This window comes from Microcaecilia unicolor, chromosome 13 (genome assembly GCF_901765095.1).
Source record: "Microcaecilia unicolor chromosome 13, aMicUni1.1, whole genome shotgun sequence".
In the NCBI taxonomy this organism is placed as follows: Eukaryota; Metazoa; Chordata; class Amphibia; order Gymnophiona; family Siphonopidae; genus Microcaecilia; species Microcaecilia unicolor.
The window spans coordinates 73,351,211-73,370,300 of record NC_044043.1 but is presented as its reverse complement, the minus strand read 5'-3'; the positions used below and the strand labels follow the sequence as shown (position 1 = coordinate 73,370,300).

The 19,090-nt window shown below is 48.4% G+C and overlaps 1 protein-coding gene across 2 annotated transcripts in view; it reads right to left on the bottom strand.

Moving 5' to 3' along the window:
• Positions 1-204: 204 nt before the first annotated feature.
• The window catches only part of PRKCZ (protein kinase C zeta), a 245,692-nt gene continuing 226,806 nt past the window's right edge, over positions 205-19,090 (bottom strand). For both annotated transcript variants that reach the window (XM_030185630.1, XM_030185629.1), the window contains exons 18-19: positions 15,714-15,829; positions 205-1,097 (exon numbers count right to left, since the gene is read on the bottom strand). In XM_030185630.1, coding sequence (XP_030041490.1) covers positions 1,010-1,097; positions 15,714-15,829 — 204 coding nt within the window. In that variant the 3' untranslated portion in view covers positions 205-1,009. The remainder of the gene's footprint in view (positions 1,098-15,713; positions 15,830-19,090) is intronic.

Here is a 19,090-nt window from a genome sequence, read left to right as displayed (position 1 = left end):
ACATGTTCACTGGTTAGCTATTTCTTGATTCTGTAGTATCACTGAAAATAAATAATTTGCAAAAATCTAATACGTAAGTCATCAGTTAGGCACTGCTCAAATTAAAAAAAAACAACATTCTGTGCAAATATCCTATCTCTCTCCCAATTTTTTTTTTTTGGTCTTTTATTGCTTTTGAGGTGTGACTACGCCTTACATTTTTTAAACTGCTATACACAAATTATCGGTCAAAGTGCAATATTGCTCCAATATATCCTTATCCCTTTCTACCTCAAAAGTAATCTAATATATTCACTTAACATAGCTGCACCAGCATTATATTTCTGATGTTGTATTTGCATGATTCCTACCTATGCAAACACTTCTGTAACAGGACAGTTAGAACATGCTTCAGCCACTGACGAAATGTTTCTAATTCAATAAAACTAGTTTTTTTTTTTAATGCAGTTTATTCCATGTAGGCACTTGTTTCGGTACCCAAGTTTATTGTTTGATTGCCAATAAAACACAACTCCTATTATTTCATGATGCTGACTTTTGGGGGGAAAGGCATTAGAAATGAGCTTCTAACATCGCTGTAGCTGTCTTTAGCTTTCAGGCTCATACATTCTAAGACTCTGGAAGAGAGAGCGCTTGTATGTTGCATTTAACGCTTTGGACAGTGCATTTGCCTTTCCAGTGGTCTTCCCCTTGCAAGGATGGCATGTACAAACACTGCAGGTCCTTCCTTAAGCAGGCACAAAAATCCTAATCCCCTCCTTAAGGCCGGTTGTGTCGGTGCCCAAAAAAGGTTAGAAAACCCAATCCTAGTTTTGAGGGAGCTTCCCACCAGAAACCAATCGTTCTCGTCTTTCATCTGGAGGAGCAGCCGTCAGTCTGTTGGTTTGCATCACTGGTTGTCTTTCATACTCTGACATCTGTTCCTCAGCCTTGCATGCATATACTGTAGTTAAGGATACAATTTAGGGTTCGTTCACATTATTAGTTCACAAGGAGAAATGTCGTTTCTTCATACTGTCTCCTCTGATGACATCAACAATGGATTAATGTATTCAAATCCTTCAAACTCTGATTGATCTATTCTTTTTATTATATCTCTGTAAAAAGAAGAAAAAGCTTTTTTTTAGTATTCTACCTCATTTTTTAAGACATACATGGACTGCAGTAGGTGCCAACAGTAATTTCTCTAATAAATCGTATGAAATATTTACTCCAAAGGCCAATCCAATAAAATAGACCTGCCGATTATGGGTATCCCCGTTGAGAAGTAAACCATATGGTGACTAATACTATTATGACAAGTATCTAAATAAAATCCCCCCCCCTCAAACTTTCTGAAGCTCACTCCCTGGCAGTGAAGCACTGAACTCCTGTACTGTTCGTAGGCTAGGCTATCATCCTCACTCATAGACCCGCCCTCAGCCACGCCCCAGCTGCACATAAAATGCAACCTCAACGTTCTAAGGCTCACTTTGTGGCTTCAGGGTTCGTAAGTTCGAAGCTCTGTAACCACTTTTAGTAACCATCTATCTGTGCCCCGCCCTCACGTCACAACGTTATGACGTCACGGGCGGGTCATAATGAACACAAGTACACGAAGGTAGGAAGCCCATTCTGTCATCTCTTTCCACTCCCCAATCCAGCCATCATTCCCATACAGTGTAAACGAAGCAACACTGACACTACCTACGCGTCGCCCCCCCTCCAAAATCCAACCCCCCCTGTCTTACTCTCAGAGATGCCCCTGCACGTCACCCCCCCTCCAAAAATGACAAACCACTCCCATCTGTCTCTCAGCCATGCCTCCACCCGTGCAACGGCCCTCCCCTCCCCGACATAGGCCCCGCCCACCCCCCTACATGCACTGTCACCCCCCTCCAAAATCGCTAGCCCCCATCTGCTACCCTCCCTTCCTCTTACTGGGGTCCCGGTGCAAGAACTGAGGGGCACGGTAGCTCGCAAATTCTGCTGCCTTCCATTGTCTTCGCTATGAGCTCTGTGCCCTGACTCTCTGGTCCCGCCCAACAGGAAATGAGGGCGGGACCAGACAGTCAGGGCACAGAGCTCATAGCGAACACAACGGAAGGCAGCAGAATCTCCGAACTATCTTGCCCTTCAGTTCTGCCGCTGCGGCTGGGACCCCGGTAAGAGGAGGGGAGGGTAGTAGAGGGGGATTGCCGATTTTGGAGGGGGGGGGCCGACGTGCACGTCCACAGGATGGGCGGGGCCTATGCCGGGCATCGGAGGACCTTGCTAGCGCCCGTTTCATTGCTGCCAGAAACGGGCCTTCATTACTAGTTTTGAATAAAGTGTCAACCTGAAACCATACAATAAAATCTGTATTCAAGAGATGGTAAAGAGGAAGGCCAAACAGAACAACAGGCTGGGTTCTGACGTAAGTGCAGCTCAAATATTTAGCTCCTAATTGCTTGAGCCATAGTACAACAAAGTGACCAGAGCACTTATGTCAGCGGACTGTGGAAAAGCGCATTTAGGTCCCTGATGAAGAATGCAAAACGGGGCAGCTCATTGGATGGTGTCTTTTTACCCGCAAGATGCTGCAGATTAAGTGGCAAACTACCTAAGATGTTTTTGGATAGCCAATGAACGTTTCATGTGACCAGAGAGCGATGGGACAATTTGTGAAACCTGTTTATTAATTTTGTATGTTTATCACAGTGTGTTTGGGCACAAGTTATACAGAGGAAAACCATAAAATTAGGAGAGGAGTTTAATGATATGTGGTTGATTATTGACAAGTAGGGCCAGCATATGCTCACTGTTTGTCATCTGTTCACAAGTTCAGGTGCTGTAGAGCATTTAGTAGCACAGGGTATGATACATACCTGTAGCAGTTGTTCTCCGAGGACAGCAGGCTGATTGTTCTCACGACTGGGTGACGTCCGCGGCAGCCCCCACCAACCGGAAAGAAGCTTCGCGGGACGGTCGGCACGCAGGGCACGCCCACCGCGCATGCGCGGCCGTCTTCCCGCCCGTGCGCGACCGCTCCCGCCAGTTGAATAACTAGCAAAAGATGAAACACACAACTCCAAAGGGGAGGAGGGAGGGTAGGTGAGAACAATCAGCCTGCTGTCCTCGGAGAACAACTGCTACAGGTATGTATCATACCCTTTCTCCGAGGACAAGCAGGCTGCTTGTTCTCACGACTGGGGTATCCCTAGCTCTCAGGCTCACTCAAAACAAGAACCCAGGTCAATGGAACCTCGCAACGGCGAGGAAATAACAGAAATTGACCTACGAAGAACAACTAACTGAGAGTGCAGCCTGACCAGAATAAATTCGGGTCCTGGAGGGTGGAGTTGGATTTACACCCCAAACAGATTCTGCAGCACCGACTGCCCGAACCGACTGTCGCGTCGGGTATCCTGCTGGAGGCAGTAATGAGATGTGAATGTGTGGACAGATGACCACGTCGCAGCCTTGCAGATCTCTTCAATAGTGGCTGACTTCAAGTGGGCCACCGACGCTGCCATGGCTCTGACACTATGAGCCGTGACATGACCCTCAAGAGTCAGCCCAGCCTGGGCGTAAGTGAAGGAAATGCAATCTGCTAGCCAATTAGAGATGGTGCGTTTCCCGACAGCGACCCCTAGCCTGTTAGGGTCGAAAGAAATAAACAATTGGGCGGACTGTCTGTTGGGCTGTGTCCGCTCCAAGTAGAAGGCCAATGCTCTCTTGCAGTCCAATGTGTGCAACTGACGTTCAGCAGGGCGGGTATGCGGCCTGGGGAAGAATGTTGGCAAGACAATTGACTGGTTAAGATGGAACTCCGACACCACCTTCGGCAGGAACTTTGGGTGGGTGCGGAGCACTACTCTGTTGTGATGAAATTTGGTATATGGAGCATGAGCTACCAGGGCTTGAAGCTCACTGACCCTACGAGCTGAAGTAACTGCCACCAAGAAAAAGACCTTCCAGGTCAAGTACTTCAGATGGCAGGTATTCAGTGGCTCAAAAGGAGGTTTCATCAGCTGGGTGAGGACGACGTTGAGATCCCATGACACCGTAGGAGGCTTGATAGGGGGCTTTGACAAAAGCAAGCCTCTCATGAATCGAACGACTAAAGGCTCTCCAGAGATGGCTTTACCTTCCACACGATAATGGTAAGCACTAATCGCACTAAGGTGATTCCTTACTGAGTTGGTCTTGAGGCCAGACTCTGATAAGTGCAGAAGGTATTCAAGCAGGTTCTGTGCAGGGCAAGAACGAGGTTCTAGGGCCTTGCTCTCACACCACACGACAAACCTCCTCCACTTGAAAAAGTAACTCTTTTTAGTGGAATCCTTCCTAGAGGCAAGCAAGACCTGGGAGACACCCTCAGACAGACCCAACGCAGTGAAGTCTACGCCCTCAACATCCAGGCCGTGAGAGCCAGAGACTGAAGGTTGGGGTGCAGCAACGCTCCGTCGTTCTGCGAAATGAGAGTCGGAAAACACTCCAATCTCCACGGTTCTTCGGAGGACAACTCCAGAAGAAGAGGGAACCAGATCTGACGGGGCCAGAAAGGCGCGATCAGAATCATGGCGCCACGGTCTTGCTTGAGCTTCAGTAAGGTCTTCCCCACCAAAGGTATGGGAGGATAAGCATACAGGAGGCCGGTCCCCCAATGGAGGAGAAAGGCATCCGACGCTAGCCTGCCGTGTGCCTGAAGTCTGGAACAGAACAGAGGCAGCTTGTGGTTGGTCTGAGAGGCGAAAAGGTCCACCGAGGGGGTGCCCCACGCTCGGAAGATCTTGCGTACCACTCTGGCATGGAGCGACCACTCGTGCGGTTGCATGACTCTGCTCAGTCTGTCGGCCAGACTGTTGTTTACGCCTGCCAGGTACGTGGCTTGGAGGATCATGCCGAACCGACACGCCCAGCGCCACATCCCGACGGCCTCCTGGCACAGGGGGCGAGATCCGGTGCCCCCCTGCTTGTTGACGTAATACATTGCAACCTGATTGTCTGTCCGAATTTGGATAATTTGGCAGGACAGCCGATCTCTGAAAGCCTTCAGTGCGTTCCAGATCGCTCGGAGCTCCAGGAGGTTGATCTGCAGATCCTTTTCCTGGAGGGACCACAGACCCTGGGTGTGAAGCCCATCGACATGGGCTCCCCACCCCAGGCGAGATGCATCCGTCGTCAGCACTTTCGTGGGCTGCGGAATTTGGAATGGACGTCCCAGGGTCAAATTGGTCCGGATGGTCCACCAGAGCAGTGAAGTGCGGCAACTGGTGGAGAGGCGGATGACATCTTCTAGATTCCCGGTGGCTTGGAACCACTGGGAAGCTAGGGTCCATTGAGCAGATCTCATGTGAAGACGAGCCATGGGAGTCACATGAACTGTGGAGGCCATATGACCCAGAAGTCTCAACATCTGCCGAGCTGTGATCTGCTGAGACGCTCTGGTCTGCGAGGCCAGGGTCAAGAGATTGGTGGCCCTCGCTTCGGGAAGGTAGGCCTGAGCCGTCTGGGAATTCAGCAGCGCTCCTATGAATTCCAGAGACTGAGTTGGCTGGAGATGGGACTTTGGGTAATTTATCACAAACCCCAGCAGCTCCAGAAGTTGAATAGTGCACTGCATGGACCGGAGGGCTCCTGCCTCCGAGGTGTTCTTGACCAGCCAATCGTCGAGATATGGGAACACGTGCACTCCCAGCTTGCGTAGATAGGCCGCTACCACCACGAGGCACTTTGTAAACACTCGTGGGGCAGAGGCGAGCCCAAAGGGCAGCACACAATACTGAAAGTGCCGTGCGCCCAGGCGGAATCTGAGATACTGTCTGTGAGCTGGCAGTATCGGGATGTGAGTGTATGCGTCCTTTAAATCCAGGGAACATAGCCAATCGTTTTTCTGAATCATTGGCAGAAGGGTGCCCAAGGAAAGCATCCTGAACTTTTCTTTGACCAGGAATTTGTTCAGGCCTCTCAGGTCTAGGATGGGACGCATCCCCCCTGTTTTCTTTTCCACAAGGAAGTACCTGGAATAGAATCCCTGCCCTTCCTGCCCGGGTGGTACGGGCTCGACCGCATTGGCGCTGAGAAGGGCGGAGAGTTCCTCTGCAAGTACCTGCTTGTGATGGGAGCTGAAAGACTGAGCTCCCGGGGGACAATTTGGAGGCAGGGAGGCCAAATTCAGGGCGTATCCGCACCGCACTATTTGGAGAACCCACTGGTCGGAGGTTATGAGAGGCCACCTTTGGTGAAAGAATTTTAACCTCCCTCCGACCGGTAGGTCGTCCGGTACGGACACTTGTAGGGCGGCTATGTTCCCGTGGATCCAGTCAAAAGCCCGTCCCCGGCTTTTGCTGTGGAGGCGCAGGGGGCTGCTTAGGCGCACGCTGTTGACGGGAACGAGCGCGCTGGGGCTGTCCCTGTGCCTGACGAGGCCTTCGGGCCGGCTGGTTGTACCTACGCTTCGCAAAAGAATAGGGTGCAGCCTGCCGGGCCCGGGAAAAACGCCCGCCCGTGGGGGCGAGTGCTGAAGGCGCCCGGTGGGAGAGCTTGTCGAGAGCGGTTTCCCGCTGATGCAGTTGGTCAACCATCTGCTCGACCTTCTCACCAAAAATGTTATCCCCCCGGCAAGGGACGTCAGCCAGTCTCTGCTGGGTGCGGTTGTCCAGGTCAGAGGCACGCAGCCATGAGAGCCTGCGCATCACTATACCTTGGGCCGCAGCACGAGATGCCACGTCACAGGTGTCAAAAATCCCCCTGGACAGGAACTTTCTGCACGCCTTCAGCTGCCTGACCACCTCCTGATAAGGCCTGGACTGCTCCGGCGGGAGCTTATCGACCAGGTCCGCCAGCTGTTGCACATTGGTCCGCATGTGGATGCTCATATAGAGCAGGTAGGATTGGATGCGGGTCACGAGCATGGAGGATTGGTAGGCCTTCCTCCCAAACGAGTCCAGAGTGCGAGACTCCCGCCCCGGGGGCGCCGAGGCGGTATCCCTCGAACTCCGTGCCCTCTTGAGAGCAGAATCCACGACCGCTGAGTCATGGGGCAACTGGGGCCGCATGAGCTCTGGGTCAGAGTGGATCCTGTACTGGGACTCTGCTTTCTTGGGAATGGTGGGGTTAGTTAATGGTCGCACCCAGTTCCGAAGCAGCGTCTCCTTCAGGACATTGTGCAGCGGCACCGTGGAGGACTCTCTAGGTGGTGATGGATAGTCGAGGACCTCGAGCATCTCGGCCCTCGGCTCTTCCACAGAGACCACGGGGAAGGGAATGCTGATAGACATATCCCGCACAAAGGAGGCAAAGGAGAGACTCTCAGGAGGTGAGAGCTTCCTCTCCGGTGACGGCGTGGGGTCCGAGGGAAGGCCCGTAGACTCCTCGGAGGAGAAATATCTCGGGTCCTCCTCTTCCCCCCACGAGTCCTCATCCTCGGTATCGGACATTAGCTCATGTAGCTGAGTCCGGTACCGGGCCCGGCTCGACGTCGAGGCACCAAGGTCTCGGTGTCGTCGAGCGGTGGACTCCCGCGCCGGCGGGGACGGAGCTCCCTCCATCGACGTCGACGGGGACTCCACCTGCGTGGCGGTCGAGACCGGCACCGCAAGCGGCGGCGGTGTCGACAGCCCCGGCGCCGGGCTAGAGCTCGCCGGCGCCACAGTCATCGGCGCCGGGGGCGCAAGCACCCCCGACGCCGGCACAGCCTGGCGCATCAGCCCTTCCAGGATCCCCGGAAGGATGGCTCTGAGACACTCGTCCAGGCCCGCTGCCGGGAAAGGCGGTGGGGCCGGTAAGGGTGTCGGTGCCCGAAGCTGTTGGGAGCCAGGAGACGGCACCGAGGTGCCGGAACCCCGACGCGTCGGTACCTCCACAACCGACGGAGACCTCTCCTCTCGATGATGACGCTTCGGCGTCGACTCCTCTTCAGGATGCACCGAGGGCGTCCGGTGACGGCGCTTCTTATCCTTTTTCCGATGCACGTCACCGGCGCCGGAGGGCATGGAGGAGGAGGAGGTCGATCCCCCTCGGTCTCGAGGCACCGGGTCAGACAGGGTTCGGTCCCGTGGCTCACGAGCTGAGGGAGTGACCGGGGCCGACTGCCCACGCGGCCTCTCAACCCCACTCTCACCGGCGGACCGGCGGGCCGACGGGACCTGTTCTCCTGGGGTCGCTGCCATCGGTGCCGATGTCTCGGGCATCGATACCGGTACCGAAGAACCGGCCTTCGATACCGATGCCGTCGAGGTCGACGTCGAGGGGCCGGCGCAAGTTCCAAAAAGACGGTCCCGCAGAACTTGCCTCGCAACCTGAGTCCGTTTCCGGAGACCGAGACACAAAGCACACGACTTGAGATTGTGCTCCGGCCCGAGGCACTGGAGGCACCAAGCGTGGGTGTCGGTCTGCGAGATCGGCCGGCCGCAGCGACCACACTTTTTAAATCCACTCGGGACCTTCGAGGACATCGACGGAAAAATCGCGTCGGCGAAGTCAAAGTCGTCAATGGTGGCTAAAATCACACCACGAAAAAATAAACGACCGAGCGACCACTAGGCCGCAACGTGGCGTCCCCGCTGGAAGCGAGGGAAAAGGGGAGCGCGTGCTCCACACGCGCAGACTTTTTTTTTTTTTTTTTTTTAAACAAACAAGAAAAGGGAAAACCGAAAGGTAATCCCAGCAAAGCGACGATCCGCGTAAACGCGGTCGAAAATCCGGTGGCTGAAACAGAGAGAGCGGCAAAAGCACAACTCTCTCCAGTCGCGGAAAAAAAGGAACTGGCGGGAGCGGTCGCGCACGGGCGGGAAGACGGCCGCGCATGCGCGGTGGGCGTGCCCTGCGTGCCGACCGTCCCGCGAAGCTTCTTTCCGGTTGGTGGGGGCTGCCGCGGACGTCACCCAGTCGTGAGAACAAGCAGCCTGCTTGTCCTCGGAGAATACATAGTACATTGCCAGCCTCTTCTCATTTCAAAACATTCTTTGTAAATTAAGTGAACAAATTTATGCCCAGTGTTACTGTGCCCCCACTGTGTGGTAATGATACTATAATTCAGTGCCAACTGTGCTCCCCTGGCATGGTTATGCTTCGAAGTGGCCTGTACCATCTGACTGCAGCACTCATGCAGCCACTGAAATTCATGGCCTATGCTGCCTAGATAACTGCTTCTCTCCTCCCTCCCTCCCTTCCAGCTCAGGGCCTTCTCCTCCCCCAGCTGCTAATCACATTTCCAAGCAGGCAACGACAACTGGATCCCCTTTAATTTCACTTTTATATTGTTTGCCACTAGGATTCTTTGGATGAGCACTCAAGGGTTCCTTCTCAAGGATGAGAGGAGGAGGGGAGCAGGACACCCTGGTGCAGCACCCACAAGCTACTGGGGCAGAATGCCAGTCCTAGCCTTTTCCTTATCTGAGGGTCCCCAATAACTCCTCCCCCTCCCCTACAAGTCCTAACCCCATCCCTGCCAAGGCAGGGATCACACAGGCCTACCTGACCAGAACCAGGCTGCACAGGATCTCATGCCTAATACCTGCTGGAAACTGAGAAAATATTGGTTGGAATAAAGTGGCGTCCTGGTATAAGGCTGATAATGGTGCTGTGGGTAGAACTATTGACAATAATGTTAACGATTAGGTTTTCTATAAAACGGTTGCTGATTTCTGTGAAATTGAGATGACTTAGCTGATGACTGGGAGGATAGCTCTTGTAGAGTACAGCAATTGTCTAACTTGACATACAGCTTCTTTGACCTTTATGACTGAATAGATTGTCCTCCAGACATGGTGCATCTGCAAGATGATCATGCAGTTCTTCATGAAGCCCGGAGGCTCTAAGCCATGTTGTTCAAGTTCCGATGGTCATTGCAGCTGTATGGAACACAGTATCAGAGGCTTAGACCCCAACAGAGAGGGGGAGTTTTTCAGTTAATTAATTACAGGTCTTGGAATATTTGATGGACTGGCAAAGCAATCACTGCTTTTGGGGCACCAAGGGATCATAAGTTAGACTGCATATCACCTTTTGTGGTAGTTGCTGGTGAAGGAACCAGTTGTAATGCTCTGGAAATTTGTAACAAAAAGTTTGGGTAGGATCAGTCCTCTAGTTGTGCAGGACTATTCAGAGGCTTTCTTACACATTCTCTGGATCTGGTGGACACTCCTTATCAAGCTTATCACATACATATGACAAAGGGTTACTTGGAATGGAGAGAACATCTTCTGAATTCTGAGGACTCAGATGAACTTGTGGTGGAGAGTCCCAAGAATAGCATGGGGATGGCAATGAACATTCTGGAACAATGCTTGTGGAACCAATATTTGGATCTGGTGCAGTAATGATACTAGTACTTTGAAGGAGTACTGAAGTGTCTTGGACGAGAATCTCTGTAGAAGCCAGAGCAATGCATTGTGAGAAGTGGTGCTGTGAAGGAAATTAATATGCTGTGGTGAAACAGCTTTTTTTTCTACTCTGTTTCTCACCTTCTTGAGAGTGCTTTGATTTTTTTTCTTACCTTTACGTTCCTGTTTGCTGTGTGCCTTTGGGCAGCTTTGGACAGTTTGATCTGTTCTAACTGTGAAAAGTGTTTAGTACTGTTCTGTCTCCCTTCATATTTTACAGTTAGCTGGTGAGTGTGAGGAGAAGCACTGCTGGTTTTAGTCTTTATTGCCAAGGAGCTGGTGGTGGTTTGGCTTTTTGAATGGGAGTCGATTCTGTGAGGAAGTGCTGAACAGTAAGTTGAAACCTGCTCAGGAACCCCCTGGGAAGTATAAATACTAGTGCTTCTACCACTAGAAAGGGGCGGTGGTGGGGCGTTGGTTCAGCAGATTGTGCTCTCCAGGACTTACTCCTGTCACAATTACCAGGACTGGCTGAAAATAGGAGGAATCACTGTTTCCATCAGTACCAAAACAGGGTCCAAGAGGCCAACTGAATGACTTATTTTCTGTCATTTAAAGAAGTTAAACTCAGTTTAAATGATTTTCAGTAAAGAGAAAGCAGAGTCCTGTCCTTTCAGGCCACAAAAAAAAAAAAAAAAAAAAGACTACAAGGCAAACGATCTGCAAACTCCAACGTAGACAACAAAACAGCAGATACAAAACGGAAGCATGTTCAAAAATTTATTGATGATGTCATCTTAAGTAGAGGAGTGTGGTAGCCGTGTTAGTCCACTCTTAAGGTTATCAATAGAAATGAAACAAAATAAAACATGGAAAAGAAAATAAGATGATACCTTTTTTATTGGACATAACTTAATACATTTCTTGATTAGCTTTCGAAGGTTGCCCTTCTTCCTCAGATCGGAAATAAGCAAATGTGCTAGCTGACAGTGTATATAAGTGAAAACATTCAAGCATTACTATGACAGTCTGACAGGGTGCTTATATACACTGTCAGCTAGCACATTTGCTTATTTCCGATCTGAGGAAGAAGGGCAACCTTCAAAAGCTAATCAAGAAATGTATTAAGTTATGTCCAATAAAAAAGGTATCATCTTATTTTCTTTTCCATGTTTTATTTTGTTTGATTTCTATTGATAACCTTGATGATGTCAAATATCAGACTTATTGCCCAACACAAGCCGTGTTTCGCCCAAGAAGGGCTGTGTCAGGGCCTAAAATCCCAGAGATATCATTCGTCGTAATAAACGTTATTCACATGAACCTTGAAATGCTAGGTTCTTGATAGAATAATGAGTTCTTGAAAAAACAGCAGGAAGTGCTGGAGGAAAGGCATGTGATGATCCTCATTAGTATATTCCGTTTTGTATCTGCTGTTTTGGTGTCCACAAAAAGAAGACTGACTGAAGAGGGGGAGGGTCATTTACCAGTGAGGGAATACCTGCATATTCTCAGACAAGCCAAAAAGGCTTGCCTAAGCTAGAAGAGAGCGCTGTCCACAGGCTAGTCCAGAGGATTTTCACCATTTATTGGGCCTGCACCTCCCCTGCTTCTCTGCAGAGAAAGTTAATTTAAAAATCTGTAGAATCCCCCCCCCCCCCAAAAAAAAAAAAAAATCCAAACATTTGTCTCTCTTAGCCTTCTGAGTCCTGAGCACATCTGACAGCCAAATAAACTTTTGGGCCCTAGATATATGTGTAGTTTGCCTATGCCCATGATGGCGAACCTATGACATGCGTAGCCATTTTGGATGGCACGCGGGTTGAAAGCTGGCAGCAAATAGAACCCAGCCTACCTGCTCTTACTGCCAGGGCCGGTCTTAGGCAGGGGCGACAGGGGCGTTGGTGGTCTTATCGCAGCTTCAGAAGCCCCCTCTGAGTCGGAACCCCCCTGCTCCGCCCCACCTCGCAGCCTTGGTAACCAGCAGTCCTCTTCGTCAGAATCATCCAATTAGGAGTGCCCTTTTAGGCACTAGACAGCTCCCTACAACCAATCACAGCACACTGCAGTTGTAGCTCAGCCAGGTGAAAAAACTGCCTGAGGCTCAAGGCAATTGTGATTAAATGTCGAACCTGAGTGCGAGTAACCCAGGCAGCTGCTGTTCTCTTCAGACAAATAAAGTCGGGTCAGCGGCCGCTTTCTTCCTCTCTGTGATCCTGTTGCAGCCTTAGCTCAGCTGTGCTTGGACACTGACTGCTGCTCCTGCTCCACACTTGTTTGGGGAGTTCCTAAAAATACCGGTCCAGCTAAGAAATCACTTTTCATTGCTTTTATAATGCACCTTTCACTACTTGTTTGTAGCAATTCGTTATGAGAGAGGGAAAACAAAAAGGGAGAATAAATCATGGGTGCCGTTTCCTGCCGTTTTGGTTTATTAAATACAGTTATATATTACAATTATACATTTTTGTTATTTAAACTATAAATATCGCCAAATTATGGTTTTTTTCTCGAAGTGACACACCACCCGAGTTATGCTTGGTTTTTTGGCGAATTTTGACACACCAAGCTCAAAAGGTTGCCCATCACTGGCCTATGCCTTGATCTGGACCTGCTAATGGACCACCACCAGCAGGTGGCAGGATTGTCTTTTTCATAAGTTGGCAACTCAGTGCTAAGTGACAGTTTTCTGTTACTGCAGTTGGTGAGAGCTATGAATTGATAGGGGAGTTGAGATGGTCAACAGCTAAGAGTTAAAAAGCGAAGAAAGCAATGTTTTCAGTTGGGATTTACAGTAGTGACAGCTGATAGGAAAAAAAAAAAAACAACTTAGGGACAAAGCCTGATAGAAAATGTAATAGTGATCTATGTTTTTCTCTCAGCTGAACCTAACAGTATTGTCCGGAGTGGCCAGAAAATTGCCAGGACTCACCTTTGTGGGTGTTAACACAGGGGTTATGTGACATATCTGTTGACAGGAGGGAATGAAGGCACAGAAGGAACTGCGGCGTTCTATATAGGATAAAAGGGATCAGAGGACGTAGAGAGCCCAGTGCTCGGTGGACAAACAATATAAAAATGTTATTTACAAACTGGGGCAGATTCAGCTTGAAAATATTTTATTTTTTTTTATTTTTGTTACATTTGTACCCCGCGCTTTCCCACTCATGGCAGGCTCAATGCGGCGGGCAATGGAGGGTTAAGTGACTTGCCCAGAGTCACAAGGAGCTGCCTGTGCCTGCAGTGGGAATCGAACCCAGTTCCCCAGGACCAAAGTCCACCACTCTAACCACTAGGCCACTCCTCCACTAGCAACATTCCATGTGGAAGCCTGCCCTTGCAGCCGCGCAGGCTTCTGTTTCTGTGAGTCTGATGTCCTGCACGTACGTGCAGGACGTCAGACTCACAGAAACAGAAGCCTGCGCGGCTGCAAGGGCAGGCTTCCACATGGAATGTTGCTAGTGGAATAGCAACATTAACATTCCATGTAGAATCTCAAATGGTAGCAACATTCCATGTAGAATGTCCAATAGTAGCAACATTCCATGTAGAATCTGAAATAGGGAAAGGGAACTGGGACTTGATATGCTGCCTTTCTGTGGGGTTTACATAGTATATACAGGTACTTATTTGTACCTGGGGCAATGGAGGGTTAAGTGACTCGCCCAGAGTCACAAGGAGCTGCCTGTGCACCATGTAGTGTTATCAAACACCAGTGATTCCTGTATCAGTTTTAATTAACTTTACCTATTATACTAACTTGATAGGGCGTCAAAATTATTATAAGGCCAGAGCAAACTGCTTTCTGCAAAATGATCACTAAGAAGTATCTTCAGATAGCCATTTGCCTTATTCTAGCTGTCATCATAAACAGAAGACACGTTGGGACTGATATTCAAAAACAGATGAACTTCTAAACTTGTGCCCTATTTTCAGCTGAAAATTTCTTTGAATTGTTTGTACATAGATCTTTGGATTTAATAAAAGGCTCTAATGAATATAACCCCCCCCCCCCCCACTATGCTTATAAGTTAAAGTTGTATGAATGTATTTTTTACTATTAGATCAGGATAAATATATATGTAGATATGTTGATGTTTCACCAGCCCGACCTATGCCTTTCATTTATTAGTTCATTTATTTGATAGTTATCACTTTTCATTGTTTGGTGTTTCTCTGTCCACAATATCTGCTCACATAATTATAATATATTAACATTTTTTTACATAATTTATCAGTATACATTCACAAATTTGCAATGACATTATGAATGTCCGTATATGTTTGGCTACATATTTTATTAAGGCGGATATATTTTATTTGAAATCTCTTAATATTATGTTTTTAATTTGTCCTGTTTTTTTGTAGAAAGTTGATTGTGACCCCTGAGGCAGGTGCTTTGGCGCCGAAACACGGACCGTGTCGGGTCCTTGATATTGATATGAATATTCTGAATAAACTGTTTTTTTTGAGATTATCTCCCTATTGGTTTGCGCATTTGTCACCCTCTACTTTTGCTGTTTTGCTTTGACTTTCCGTGGAGGCTCCTCCTGTCTTCTTGGATTTATAAGTTAAAGCCTGCCATTCATTTACCTAGATTTATGAACCAAATTTATGAGTGCTGAAAATCAATGCTAAGCTCCTAACTTTTGTTCCCCACTCTAAATCCGCCCCTGTTTTGCCACCCACTTTTTATGCTCTTAAATTTTGGAGCGTAGTGAAATTTTGATTACAGTGTTATACACTCAACCCTAGTAAATTTTCAAACAGGCCAATTTATGAGCATAACTTTCAAAGTTAGGAACATAAATCCTTTGAATATTGGGGCCCACTGGTTTTAGTCTTCAGATCAGGGGCGTATCTGCGTGGGGCCACAGGGGCCTGGGCCCCCGCAGATTTCGCCCTGGACCCCCCTACAACAGACCCTCTCCACCTCCCCCTCCCGCCCGCCACCAACCCGTCGCCGATCTTTACTGGCGGGGGACCCCAAGCCCCCGCCAGCCGAAGTCCTATCTTCCGTGCAGGATGCAAGTTTCAACGCTTCCTGTTCTTCTGAGTCTGACGTCCTGCACGTACAACGTGCAGAACGTCAGACTCAGAATTTGGAATTCAGTCTGACGTCCTGCGCGTTGTACGTGCAGGACGTCAGACTCAGAAGAACAGGAAGCGTTGAAACTTGCAGCGGCGCAGCCTGCATGGAAGAGAGGACCTCAGCTGGCGGGGGGTTGGGGTCCCCCGCTAGCAAAGGTAAGTGACAGCAGCGGGGGAGGGTGTCATTGGTGGCGAGGGGGGGGGGTCCGGAAATGGCGGGGGAGGGGGGGGGCTAAAATGTGCCCCCTGCCTCTGGCTCTGGCCCCCCCTACCGCCCGAGTCCAGATACGCCCCTGCTTCAGATCTGAGTTGTACTTTATCTAATGGACATACTCATCATCTGGAGTGAGCTGAACCGGTTCGCTGGTGAACTGTGTATCAAAATTTTCCAAACCGTAGTCATCTGTAATCTGAGGCTGAAACGGAGGGATCGCCTGCTTCTTCTCCAACTGGAAACAGAGCAAAAACAATAACATCAAAACTGAAGTCAGTATTATTCAGTTTAGTTCAAATGCCTCTTTCTAAAACCATTTTCTAAGCTATCCCAGGGATAGGCCTTGAATGATGTTCAAAAAGAATGTTAAACCTCTCCCTACTGTACAAGCAAACTAATTCAGATTTTGAAAACTGAGTGTCTCTTAATCTGAAAAGTTACAGTACCTCATCATTGTTCTACCATCACCTACCCACCTGTGAGCAGCCTAAATATTCAAAGCAAAGTTTCCTACAGGCACAGAGAGGAAAACAAAAGTCCTGTTTAATCCATCTCATCCAGGCCTAATGGATTACTGTAATGTACAGCACTCAAAAGCTCACTGCAGGAATGAAGCAGCTGCTACCTGTTAGTAAAAGCAATTGAGGGAATGCATTAAGATAAAAGAAACCAGCATGTATTAAAAAAAAAAAAAGATTCTGAAACAATGAGTGTACTCATAGAAAATGAGTTTTTTTCAGAGGCGTGTTCTGTGGACCTGTCAATGCATCTCAGATATACTGGTAAATAGTATCAGACTTATACTACCCAGGACTGAGACAGACATGGGAAGCTCCAGAATTGGTAGCATTGAACGTTGCTACTCTTTGGGGTTCCAGAGCCTTGCTACTCTCTTTGGGATTCTGCCAGGTACTCGTGACTTGAATTGGCCACTGCTGGCTATTCTTATGTTCTTAGGATGCATTTTGTTCATATGGCCTCAAATCATGGACATGAAAAGAAATATTTCTCTTTCCAAATGTGTCTATGGGTGATATCTTTTCTCTATCTTTGAGGAATCTCTGCTGCAATTCTCCAGTATTACATTTTTCATATTATTGTCTACAGAGGAAATCATTCCACCCTATTACTTTTTCCTTAGTATTAGAGGTTACTCACTGCATATAGATTCTTTCACACCCCTTAACTTTTTAAGGTTGGAGCCCAAACAGCAGTTATAAAACCTCATATTGCTGTAAACATCTGCAGAGTAAGAGAACTGCAGGTCAGTGCTCTGTTTTCTTTCATTACCTATTTACGTTGCCTTTTTTGATAAAAAAAAAAAAGAAAAAGAAAAATGGAACCAGGCTTGTTTTCTTCTTAGCCTGTGTATGAGAAACGGCCAAGCCACAGGTGGTGTATTTCAGCCTATCTTACTCTATTTCAATGCATAATGTGTCTTTTATGCATTGCACTCTTAGGAGCAGGCAGCTGTCAGAAGGTCGACAACAGCGTTTGTGAACTAAAGATTTTACATACCAGTAAATGCCATACACTATTTTTGCACCATAAGATGCAAGCTAGGTATTAAAAGACCATTCTTGAGGCTTTCATAGCCATTAGCTATGGATGGCGACTTGCAACAGCAGCAGCAGCATGGATAAAAATGAAAAAACTCAGATGATAAAACTATCCTGCAAAATAAAGCTAGCGGCTGCATAAACTATTCATGGCTCAAGAAAATCTATATTTACTACTACTACTTAACATTTCTAGAGCGCTACTAGGGTTACGCAGCGCTGTACAATTTAACAAAGAGAGACAGTCCCTGCTCAAAGAGCTTACAATCTAATAGACATTTTTTTTTGGGGGGGGGGGGGGGGGGAGTAAGGTGTAGGTTGACATTAATACAAATAATTGTTGGCTTTTCTGGATTTAGAACCTGACATTTTCTGATAGGGTATAACAGTTTGGTTTCCTGAATCAGAAGTAAACTAAAGACAGTTCAAAATAACATACTTATCAGTCCAATTCTTGAATAAGCACTTTTTTCTCTGGGGGCTTTTTACTGCCCCAGACCTTCTCTAATTTCTAGTGAAAACCTAAGCTAAAGAAACCATGATCTCTATTTTTGCTACCTGAAACATTCTGGTTTTCTCTCTAACCATCAGTAATGACTGTGACTTACAACACGCAGAGAAAATCCCATCATTGTGCATAGTACAGTTATCACCAATGGACACAGCACGGACAGATTATTTCTTTTACAAAACTACCTTTTTGATAAAATGAAAGGTCTTATTATTCCTGTAGCCCGTAATTTATTCTCTGTGTTTTGCAACTATATAACCAATGTCACATACGCCAATCTTCATCTGAGAGAGGTTTACAATGACCGCCTGCCCCTCTGAATAAGGGGCAAAATCACTTTAGTTACCTCTATATACCTCAGATTCAAGACAGAAATATTTGGAAAAAAAGGACTGATATGTACTATAAACAGGTCCAAACGTTTTGTGTGAACAGTAAAGAAAGGGTCTGAAATCTGCTGCACCATTTCTCACTGGGCTTGTGGAAAAACAGAGAGAGCAGCTATTGGGCCACTGTAGTGTGAGAAGGTCCCCTGCATATTTCATTCCATTTAATGTCACACATGATCGACTGAGGACTTCCGGTTGGGGAATGGAGTAGCGAGGCGGAAGGCGAAGCTGCTCCGGGACACTAACTGACCTGCACTCGTAAAAGGCGTCCTAAACAGAAAATAAACATCGGCTCCAGAACGGGAGTGAGTCCTGCACAGACCGGAGACAAGGAGCGGCGAACTAAAAGATATGGCGACGAAATCGGGGCGGAAGGAGCCCAAAGACCGCATACGTCTGGGAGACGGCAAGATGGCGGACAAAGGAGCGCCCGACTCACCTTCGCCCAGCTCACTATGGGCCGCTGAGATCACGGAAGAAGTGAAGGCGGCAGTGGAGCAGACGGTCGGACAGAAACTGCAGCTGATTTTGGACAAGTTGGACGGCATGGAAGAGAGGCAGGCCACGCTGATGGCGGAACTCCACGAGGTGCAGCAGCGAGTGGGGCAGGCGGAGGAGGAGGTCCGGAAGGTAGCAGAAGAGCAGCCGAAACTAACTCGCAGGATGGAGGAATTTGAATCGCGGCTAGAGGATCTCGAAAACCGCTCAAGACGGAACAATCTGCGACTTGTGGGTCTCCCAGAAAGCGTGGGGGAAAAAAATCTGAGTGCATTCCTGGAAAAATGGCTGCCAGGAGCGTTGGAGCATCCGAGCCTTGGAGGGAAGCTGAGAATTGAGCGGGCGCATCGTTTGGGCCCAAGGCGAGATAATATGGACAGGCCACGGGTAACCATATTAAGGATCTTGAATTATGCCCACAAGGCAGAGATTCTGCAATGCTTGAGAGCGGGGAAGAAGTTGGATTACCAAGGGAAGAACATATTATGCTTTCAAGACTACTCGCAGAAAGTTTCCGCAGCAAGAAGGGATTTTGCCCC